The sequence below is a fragment of the Hyposmocoma kahamanoa genome, unplaced genomic scaffold (assembly GCF_003589595.1).
Source record: "Hyposmocoma kahamanoa isolate Upper Pololo Valley unplaced genomic scaffold, ASM358959v1 232, whole genome shotgun sequence".
Lineage (NCBI taxonomy): Eukaryota > Metazoa > Arthropoda > Insecta > Lepidoptera > Cosmopterigidae > Hyposmocoma > Hyposmocoma kahamanoa.
In genome coordinates, this window is record NW_020653750.1 from 1569128 (window position 1) to 1579842 (window position 10715).

Below are 10715 nucleotides of genomic sequence, written 5' to 3' on the forward strand. Positions count from 1 at the left end.
TTGTTCTTTGTGGAGGGCTTGGTACGCGAGTCATTTTAGCTTGAATGCATGCGTCACAGTCGGACAGAGACTCTTTTTTGTCAAAGTATAATCCAATCAAAGTCTCCTTGTTGAGAGCTAGACGCAGATCTTTGTCGTTCATATGTCCAAGCTTCCTGTGCCATTCCAGTAAGGAGTTTTTCATCGCACTGTTTAAATTGTTTCAAATTTAGCTGCGTAATTTTGTTCGATGGTTTGCGACTAGACATAGTAGAGACCACTGTTTTGACATTTTTCCGCAGTCATAACCAAATCTCCTGTCTTGTTGCGTACGAACGCTTTATCTTTTTTAAAAAGTTACAGAAGCTCCATGCTCTGTCATTTTTGGCACTGAGAGTAATTTTTTACAAAGTGAGGGTACGTACAGAGTGTTTTCGAGATTAATTACTCGATAATTGGTTTTCAGTGTTACTCTGCCTTCACCTTTAATTTCAGTAGAGTGCTGTTCTGAAGCAAAATTAAGTTTTCTTGAAACTGTACTAAAGTTTTTGAAGTACTTATGTTGAAATGTCATATGAGAGGTACAGCCGCTGTCAAGTATCCAGTCGTTCTGGTTGTTTTTGTTTGAAGTGAGGTAGCAATCTTCGGCATAGTAGGAACTTTTATTTTCTGAGCCTTTAGCCGCTTTATTTTTCTTCCAGCAGTTAGAGCAAATCTTGTGCGTCTTCTTCTGAAAGATTTTTCATCCCGATTTCTTACAGATTTTGCAAGATACGTAGAGTGCGTTTTCTTCTTCATGTGGTGGCGGGCTGACTTCGACGTCACGGTGTCGAGCGTCACTCTCTTCAATAATTTTTATTTTAAGTTCCTCAGGTTTCGGTAGAACGTCGCGTGACTCCATGGCTACACGAAAGTTTTCGTATTCAGAGGAAAGACTGTAGAGCATCTGGATAGTGAGTAGTTCCTCGTTAATATCTACATCCAATTCTGCTAACTTGTCTACTGTGTCCATAAACTTGTTCAGGTGCTCACGAACATTGCTGTCTTCAAGTTTAGTTAGTATTAACCGTTTTAAAAGAGTAGCTTTTCTCTCAGGGCCTTTACTTGCATGTATTTCCTTTAATTTGTCCCATAGGGCTTTCGCAGAAGTGCATTTCTTGATGTCCTTTAGCTGTGAAGGTGCAATCAGTAAAATAAGTTCTGACTTAGCCTCTCTGTCGCTGTCAAGTTCATCGTTGCTTGGAGTTGGAGGTAGTGTGTTAGTAATTGATAAATAAGATAAAACCTTTAGAATAACGGTTTTATTCCACAAAAATATTTGACAACAATGAACTAAAAGACTATCAAATGTAAAGTTCAAAATAGACATTAGAAACTAAAGAGTTAATATTATGACATTCTATCAGCCTTGAAAATAATCCTCGAGGTGGGCTGGTGGGTGTCGCACTCTTGCAGACCTTCGAATCTCTGGTTCGGTGTCCGCTGGAGGTTCAGGGTGGTCTGTCTTCAGTCTCATTTTCGGAATCAGAAGATCTGGTTTCAGAATTTTGAGATGTAGGATTAGGGTCCTCCACTTCATTGGAGTTTTCGTTAAGAGCCTCAATATTTGTTGTTTCATCTACCATTATCTGACTATCTAGGCTCAATGGTGCTAAATGTCGGTTGGAAACAGTTGTCTCTCGACCGTCCTCATAGCGAACATAGGAGTAGTCTGGATTTACGTGCAGAAGAGTCACTTCTTCAACAATAGGTTGATACTTGTTAGTACGATTAAATTTTCTCATTAATACTTTTTCTGATTCCGTCAGCCAGGTAGGTATAGATACTTCATTCGATGACCGCCTGGTATGTGTAAACATTCTTTCGTGCGGCGTACAACAAGTCGCTGTGCACAACAAAGATCTGATACAATGTAAAGCTTGGTTTAGAACCTTTTCCCAATTTTCTATTGGTAGGTTCTGCGAACGTAGAGCCAATTGCACTGATTTCCAAAGAGTTCCGTTAAAACGTTCAACCTGTCCATTTCCTCTTGGGTTATAAGGTGTAGTTCTGCTCGACGCAATACCACGTGAATTTAAGAAGTTCTTTACTTCAGTAGATATGAAACAGGTTCCTCGATCTGAATGTAGATAAGACGGCATACCGAATAGCATAAAAATTTCATTTAAATGTTTGATTACCGTTGAAGAGTTCATGTCTGGGCACGGAAATGCAAATGGAAAGCGTGAGTATTCGTCTATTACTGTAAGAATGTATTTATTTCTCGTATTAGAAGGTACTGGTCCTTTGAAATCGATACTCAGTCTCTCCATAGGCGACGTAGCTTTTATCAAAACTGGATCAATTGTAGGTTTGTAAAATCTTGGCTTTATTTCGGAGCAAATTTTACACGACTTAGTCATGTTTTTAATTTCTTCCGTAGAATATGGTAGATTCTTTGATTTAAGCCAGTGGGTCATTCGTGCTATGCCCGGATGACATAAATCATTGTGCAATGAATATAACTTTTCATTTCGTGTCGATATTGAGCTGCATACGCGTGAGAGTGCATCCGCTGCATCATTTTGTTTGCCTGGACGATGTATAATGTCATACTTAAATGGCGCCAACTCCAGACGCCAGCGTTGTATTTTCTCATTCTTTATTTTGCTCGTTAGTTTATTGTTAAACATGAAAGATACTTACTATCTTTGGTCAGTGATAAGCCGGAAGGGTTTGCCGATAAGAAAATGACGCCATTTCTTCAGCGATTCGACGATAGCGTAAGCTTCTTTTTCTATCGCCGAGTGATTATGTTCACTTTTGTTTAGCATTCTGGAGAAAAAGGCAACAGGCCGAGAAGCCTGTGACAAAGTTGCTGCGATAGAATGATCTGACGCGTCTGTTTCCACGGTTAATGGTGCGTTATGATCAATTGCATGAATACTTGATTTGGCTATATCTGATTTGAGTACATTGAAGTTTTTGACTAAATTGTCGCTTAATGGAAATATCCTTGCATTAGTAAGATCGTGAACTTTTTCTGAAAAATTTGAAATCCACTTGCTATAGTGTGCAAACATTCCTATCACTCTTCTCAGTGATGATAGATCAGATGGTGGTGGTAAGTTCAGAAGTGGGCGCAAGCGGTCTGCATCCGGTTTGATAATGTTGTCTTCTATGTTATAACCCAGAATATTAATAGAGTTTTGTGAGAACTTACTCTTTTCTTTGTTGAGAGTGAGGCCATATTTCTGGGCAGCTGCCAAGAATTTCTTAAGATTTTTGTCATGTTCAAGCTGGGTCTTGCCACAAATTGTAATATCATCAAGATAAGCGAACGTTCCCTTGAGATCTTCTTTTCGGATTACCCAATCAATCGTCCTTTGAAAACTTGAGACGCCGTTTGTAACGCCAAATGGAATTCGGAGAAATTGGTATAAATTTCCTAAAGCCTCAAAAGCCGTAAAATGACGTTCTTCGAGCAAAATAGGAACTTGATGATAAGCACTTTGCAAATCTATAGCGCTAAATATACGATATCTAGATATTTGTGACACCAGCTCCTCTATGTTTGGTAGAGGGTACGCATCTAAATGAGTATATCTGTTTATAGTTTGGGAATAATCGATGACAAGACGCTTCTTATGGTTGACATTTTTTGTGATAAGGACTTGAGCTCTCCAGGGGGACGTGCTTTCTTCGATTATTCCATCAGCCAAAAGTTTCCTGACTTCCTCTTTTATAAATTCTTTGTCATCCTCACTATGTCTTCTCGATTTTATAGCAACAGGCTTAATTTCAGGACATACATTAGAAAACAGTGGTACGGCAGGCACGGTAGCTGCAGCAACACTGCACACATTAACTTTGATAGGTTCCTTCAAACCACCAAAAGAAAACTCTAGTGAAGAGTGTTGATGCAGAATATCATGTCCAATGATGAGATCAGCGCATAAATTCTTTACTATGAGTAGATTCAGATTTTTGTACTCATAATCTCCAATTTTGGCAGAGACGCTAGTTTGTCCCTCTACTTTGGAAGTAAGAGTAGTCGAAGCCATTGAAATTCTCTGGTTACTCGGTTTCTTTTTTAAACGACAGAGATTAAAGAATTCCTCATCCATAAAACTAATTGAGCTGCCTGTATCGATTAATGCTTGGGCGCGTATCCCTTGAACGTACGCCGTTACAGTAGCCTTTCTAAGCGAGTCCGGCGATGCCGCTATTATACAAGCACTAGTTTTATTACTTTCAGTTTCGACTACTGATGCAGCAGTCTGTTTCTTGCTACGACATACTTTAGCTAAGTGTCCTTTTTTTTTTACAAATCTGACAGGTAGAGTCGAGTGCTGGACAATCTTTTCTAGGATGCACGCGACCCCCACAGAAGAAACATTTTCGCTTGAAGAAAGACGCTGCTGATGATTCTTCTTCCTTTGATGAACCTTGTACAGCATTCAAATTTGAAGATTCGTAACTCTGTGAATTCATCTCCGCCATTTCTAACGATCTCGCCTGATCATAGGCTTTGTCAAGAGATAGAGTTAGATTTTCAAACAATCGCTGCCTGATTTTACTCGAATTGAGACCAGTAATAAATGCGTCTCGAATATTATCGGATTTATTCGTTTCAGCATCAACCTTTCCAAATTGACAATCTTTCGCTAATAATTTTAGCACCTGCATATAAGTATCAATGCTCTCATCGTGCTTTTGTCTCCTAGTAGCTAGTATATACCTGGCATAGACTACATTTTTTGGTTTATTGAATAGTTTGTCGAGTATGTCTAGGGCTTCTTCATAGGTAGTACATTCACTTATGTATGCGAAGATTGTTGGAGATACGTGGTTTATAAGTATGTCTATTTTCATACCAGCTGTTTCCTTTGTAAAGTTCGATAAGAAACTCTCGAACGTCCTCTTCCAGTGCTCCCATTCCTTGGAGGCGGAATTACCGGTTGGATCAATGTTCAGTTTATCGGGACGCAGAAACCGTTCCATTTTATTTATTCTGATAACATTTTGTGGAATAAATTGATAAATAAGATAAAACCTTTAGAATAACGGTTTTATTCCACAAAAATATTTGACAACAATGAACTAAAAGACTATCAAATGTAAAGTTCAAAATAGACATTAGAAACTAAAGAGTTAATATTATGACAGTAACATACTTCCAAAGTTTGTTTTTTATTAGCACGGCATCAGCTTGTATCGCCCAGGTATCATAGTTATCCTTATCCAAAGGTTCGATGTGATATGTCGTTTTCGGCATCGTCTTATATTGCGCGAGTTTTACATTTCACTTCAAAAATATCGGATCTTTTTCCTTCTCTGCTACCATTTTAAGTTTTTGTTATGTAAATAATAAAGGATATGCAAGTATAAATGAATATTATTATATATTTAATAAGTAGACCAAGTTTAAATGTAACAGTATATACATGAGTGACAAGAGTGAAAAAAAATAAGTCAGACTGTAGCCATAGCAACCTACAGCATAGACAATGAAGAGTGATAGAATATGCATTCACTTCACAATTATAAATATGAAGCATACACTGGGTTGCATTTTTGTTTTCTCCAAATTGGTACAAAACCAAAATAATTGTTTTTAAATTATATTATGCATCTTCTGATTACAAAAACACTTGCCCAAAGAAACGTCCCTGCTTACTCGTTTACCCACATTTGTGGTGCTTTTGCAGTTTATAACGGCACAGTAATGCATTTTTCGCGTTTTGGACTGGTTTTTATCTAACGGTCGAGCGCGTTCTGAAAAATAGCAACGGCAAGTAAGTGAATTTCACTTACTTTGGGCACGCGAAGTACGTACACTTGCGGCGTCTATCGAGATACATGTCTGTGGTTATTTATGAGCCCTAGAGCATTATATGATGTAAGTGCTGTTAAATAAGATGATGATGAATGAAATATTTCTAAATAATTTGTAGATACATAAAGCATGACAATAAGTTGAGAGATAGATAACACATATTATTTATCTAAAAATCTATTGATCTGATGGAGAGAGAAAACCTAAAGTTTTGTTTATGGCTTTTACAAAAACTAAACAAAAAAGCGCATTAAAATATAGTCCATTAAGCGATAGTTATAGCCAAAGCTAAAAAATTAAAAAGAGAGATTTAGAAATTGATTTGACATTTGTTTTGGTACACAACACAAGGTTACTTTTATGATTTTTATTATCTTGGCGTTACTTTTGTTAATGTTGTTGTTGTACTTTGCCATTTACCACATGCGATTTCGGTAGTGCTAACTTGTGGAAGAAAATGATATCCATAGTTCTGATCGTTCTCGTCATTACTCTTTTACTGGCGGCGATAACCCTTAGAGCATTGATCCTGATTTATCAAATATTTACGTCTAACTACAGATTTGATTATGAAAAGAATTCATTACGCACTATTTTATGCATTGGATCTGGTGGCCACACAACAGAGCTGTTACGCATTGCAAAAACTTTGGATTTAAAAAAGTATCAACCGCGGCTTTATATAGTAGCCGATAATGATTTCAGCAGCGAAGTAAAAATTTGTGAAGCCGAAAAAAGTGAAATTCATAACACATATGCTATAAGTAGAATTCCTAGAAGCAGAAATGTAAATCAATCTTACTTATCATCTATATTCAGTTCCTTATACTCAATATTGTATACCATTCCTGTTGTTTACAATTTCAAACCTAACATTGTACTATGTAACGGACCAGGCACTTGCATTCCAGTATGTGTTGTTGCATTTATTCTTAGATGCTTCTTTATTGTGGATTGTAGAATAATTTTTATTGAGAGTATTTGTAGGGTGAGAACGATGTCATTGACAGGAAAGATTCTTCAGTTCTTTGCCGACATAGTGGTTGTTCAATGGCCCCAACTAAGAGATGTTTGTTTTAGAGCAATGTATTTTGGTAGATTAACATGACTACTGAACCTTGGTTCAATGAAATCTTTTGTATTGTTTATACTAATAAAACCGTCAGTAACTCTGAAAAAATGTATAATTAAAAGTTCTAGGGAGATCTTTAACACTAACTTCCTTAATTTAAAGCAGTCACTCACTATTCCACATGTTGTTGTACCATCAAAATATACAAAAAATGTTTGTAATACAGATTCTTATATATTCAACATTTTTTCCAAAATGGAGTCAAATGACAGTTCATTGAATATTCTATTGACTGAAATGCTTAATCAATAAATAGGCCAAACTTATTTCATTTGCAGGTGTATAAATTATTGTCATAGCAAAATGTCCCTATAGATGTTATACTACATCCAGATTCACACATTCATCTCAATAAATTTATGAAAAAAATTAAGCAATTTGATAGTAGATGTTTCTGTTGCTATTTGCTCCTTTTTTTGTTTTTATGCGGATGTTTTATCTGTGATTGTAAAAATCTACAATAGGGAATAATTTGATTTAAATTAGATTTAGAATTAAGACATGTGTCTATACTTTACAAATTGATTTCAATACTAGAGGGCAAACTGTCAAAATAAGAATATGAATAATTAGAATGTCAAAATTCACTATCTATGCTTTTTATAGAACAGTTTTATATATCAATAAAACTGTCTACAAATGGTCTACAACAACTTTACTATATGATTATTGACCTTGAACATCACTTTTTTAAAGTGGAGTATAGATACAGTCAAGAGCACATTAACCTTGACTTTTTGGACTTTTCTATCACAAGAAGCTTAGAGTTGAACATAAAACTTAAGCTTGATATGCTATGTATTTAACTATTAAATTATAATTTGCTTTACAATTCCATATTTCCCATTACTGTGTATCAAATCGTTATGGATAGTGCAATTACGCGTAACTAGCATTGGATTACGAGTTTCCATTTCGGTAATTTAGTGGCAGAATCAAATCCGCGTAAAAGTCGTGGTAACCAAATTTGTGTGATTTACGGGAATCTATTGTTATCAGTCCGTAGGCAACATAAATTAATGCATACTATCTAAAAATGAAAGTCGTAGCCATTGGAATAACAAAGTGATATGTTAAATCCCTCTCCTGTAAATTTTCCCGCCCCTTTTACCAATACTACATACGCGGATTTGCACTATGCCCAATGTAATGCCAGTGTTCACAACTTTTAATATTGGCAGAATAAAAGTCCCATTTATTAAAAAATGCGCACAACAATCAAGAAAATAATACTATACAATGTTGTACTGTTTAGTCTCCTATGTACACTAAAAGACATTGATCATTGTTTAACAAGCTGAGATAATTTGATATTCAAACATTTACATTATGAAAAGTTTTTAATAACAAATTAATGTTATAATTATAATTACCTTTGCAACAACATATGGAACATTGGATAAGTAATCTTGGCATTTATTTTGATTCAATAATATTAACAACGTCTTTTGACTAGACAATCTCAATGTAGTAATACAAAAGTCATTGCAAGTCATTCTACATAAATAACCTAACTTATTAACTATATTTATTAATTAGCAATGTCAAAAAGAAATTTATTTAACCAAGCTATTTGCTGTTTTTGAAATAAAAACTTATTCTACAACTTAAGTGACATTGATAAGAGATTACTAATTTTATTCCAATGTAGCATAACATGCAACATTTAAATGTTTGGCTTGTTTGTATTACTAAATCAAGTCTTTATGGTCAATTCGTTGTTAAAATGCAGTGGTATTTCTTACAATAACTAATGAAGATACACAATTAGGCACATTGTTTGTTATTCTATAATAAAAGGCAAAGTATAAGGCCCTGTCAATGCTCTCTCTACTGCACTATAATAAAAATTTATAGTAAAAAAGCAATCACTTGGGAAATTGTGAAAGATAGATAATACTAAAAAAAGACTGAACACAATGTTATGAAGGAACATTGAACTTCATTTCAAAATAACCTGCTCTTAAATACAAACTTAAAATTGTGCAACAGAGAAAATTAACTCATGCAAACAACTATGTACCCGCAAGAGTATGCTCAGATTCAATAAATACCCCGTTTGTTTTTTTTAAATTCCCCTGTAACAATCAACAATTGTTCGCCTTAACTGGTAGTTCAGATATATAAATGCATCAGTCTTGACATTAATTGCAAAACCAGGTCACTATCAAGTAAACAAGATAACACATACTATTTCTCTACATTTACAGATATACATTATAACAGTGGAGTCAGGAGTTAAAACAATAATTAAATCTATTCTCCCTAGTTACCCACAACACTGGTTATGGTGTTCTTAAGTTGATCTTTATAATAATTAGTAAAAAAATAAGTTTAGTTTCAAAATGCCTCAGCCATAGCTAAGTTACAAACGGTTTAAATGCCACTTGCTGATTGCATAAGAATTGTGCTTCATGTTTAAACAAGTACTCTGAAAATATAATAGACTTTGATCAAATTCAGTGTGCCAATAAGTAGAATAGAAAATATATATTACACTTTGTATTACAATTAATTGGCTCTTGCATTCAGAAAGTGATATAAACCACTAGCTTATTAACACATAAGTAACAACTTGCAGTCTGCTATACTGCAGCTTTTCCTTTGAAATGACAAATGTCAACACACTTTCAAATGCTTATTACTTCTATACTTTACAAAATCTTTACATTGCAATAACAATATTGTTAACAAGGTAATTTGAGGCACATTTGCAAAACATGGTAAACAACTAAATAAAAATTATAAGTACAAAAGGAAGTATTAAGTTTTCTTACAAAGCTAAAGTGTTAAACAAGTTTATTAATTATTTTGATACTTTCATGGCTTGCCATCATTTATTTCAGAGGTTTGGTGACTAGTTTCCTGTTTGGCACTGTCATCATTTTTGTTGTCAATCTGGAATTTTTCTTCTCCTATGAGGTGCATAGCTTCATCATAAGTTGGTGGTGGTGGCTCGGAACCAGAAGGCTGGGGTTTACTTGTTGCAGGACTAGCTAATAAGGCATCATAAGACGGAGGTAGTGTAGCACTGGAAGCAGTGCGTGGAACTTGACCACTGTAAGCTTGTTCCTGGACTGCAGCCATGTCCTGTAAAAGACTACATGTTAATACTTTTTATGAGCTTGAAGTAAACTCAAGATACTGAGTAGGGTGGTTGTGGCCCACAAAATATAATAATAATAATCCACCAGACGATCACACCAACCAGAGCAACAGAATTCACTCTGAGGTAATACCTAGAACACCCAGACCAGGGTCTCTTTATTCACCCACAATACAAACTGTGAAGCCACTGTTGTCGTCAATACACAAGTGTATAGGGTAATTACTTAATGTTGTGCCGACAGCGTGTGTTTTAAGTTAGTTATTTGTATCAACAGAACTGAAGCGTGAAATGAAATCGAGTCAAACGAATTACCCTGATTATCGCGCGCTGATGTAGTAGCATCTGTATGACACTTTTCCTTCGCAAGTATAGCATACTTTTAACGGCAACCATCATTCCAGAACATATAAATATCGGCCCTACAAGCCACATGTGTCCCAAATTGCTGAGAATGTAACCATCGGCATCTCCTAAGGCAAGAACTGTTATAACTGTACCGACTGAGAACAGTACCATCGATAGCACGAAATACGAATAGCTGGTACAGTCGCAGCGACCAAATCTCTGGTCCTCGTCAAAGTCGAAGTCACGATGCCGCAGTCGATGTAAACGTTGCCTGATGAACGGACTGTCGAACACGGTAGCCATTTTTCAATGCGCTATCCAAAAGACACTAC

General features: G+C 35.6%; 3 protein-coding genes across 3 annotated transcripts; 1 reads left to right on the top strand and 2 right to left on the bottom strand.

Annotated features, from left to right (window-relative positions):
- Window positions 1–721: 721 nt before the first annotated feature.
- LOC113228600 (uncharacterized protein K02A2.6-like) lies at window positions 722–5236 on the bottom strand. Its single transcript, XM_026461954.1, has 4 exons — window positions 5136–5236; window positions 4296–4972; window positions 2665–4183; window positions 722–1217 (listed from the first exon to the last, which is right to left on the bottom strand). Exons 1-4 carry the CDS (start codon window positions 5234–5236, stop codon window positions 722–724), a joined length of 2793 nt encoding a protein of 930 aa, XP_026317739.1.
- Window positions 5237–6107: 871 nt separating this feature from the next.
- Window positions 6108–7171, top strand: LOC113228547 (UDP-N-acetylglucosamine transferase subunit ALG14 homolog). The gene has a single exon (XM_026461894.1). It carries the CDS (start codon window positions 6255–6257, stop codon window positions 6903–6905), a length of 651 nt encoding a protein of 216 aa, XP_026317679.1. The 5' UTR covers window positions 6108–6254; the 3' UTR covers window positions 6906–7171.
- Window positions 7172–7693: 522 nt separating this feature from the next.
- Window positions 7694–10713, bottom strand: LOC113228549. The gene is made up of 2 exons (XM_026461895.1): window positions 10351–10713; window positions 7694–10019 (listed from the first exon to the last, which is right to left on the bottom strand). Exons 1-2 carry the CDS (start codon window positions 10684–10686, stop codon window positions 9750–9752), a joined length of 606 nt encoding a protein of 201 aa, XP_026317680.1. The 5' UTR covers window positions 10687–10713; the 3' UTR covers window positions 7694–9749.
- Window positions 10714–10715: the final 2 nt, after the last annotated feature.

Excerpts from the sequence above, each read along its gene's own strand:
- LOC113228600 (XM_026461954.1), bottom strand. The coding sequence starts at position 5,236 with ATGCCGAAAACGACATATCACATCGAACCTTTGGATAAGGATAACTAT. Across the intron at positions 4,973-5,135 it reads ATAAAAAACAAACTTTGGAA|AATAAATAAAATGGAACGGT; the intron begins GTATGTTACTGT and ends AAATGTTATCAG. Across the intron at positions 1,218-2,664 it reads CTTATCACTGACCAAAGATA|CAACGATGAACTTGACAGCG; the intron begins GTAAGTATCTTT and ends TCCAACTCCAAG.
- LOC113228547 (XM_026461894.1), top strand. The coding sequence starts at position 6,255 with ATGATATCCATAGTTCTGATCGTTCTCGTCATTACTCTTTTACTGGCG.
- LOC113228549 (XM_026461895.1), bottom strand. The coding sequence starts at position 10,686 with ATGGCTACCGTGTTCGACAGTCCGTTCATCAGGCAACGTTTACATCGA. Across the intron at positions 10,020-10,350 it reads ATCAGCGCGCGATAATCAGG|GACATGGCTGCAGTCCAGGA; the intron begins GTAATTCGTTTG and ends AGTCTTTTACAG.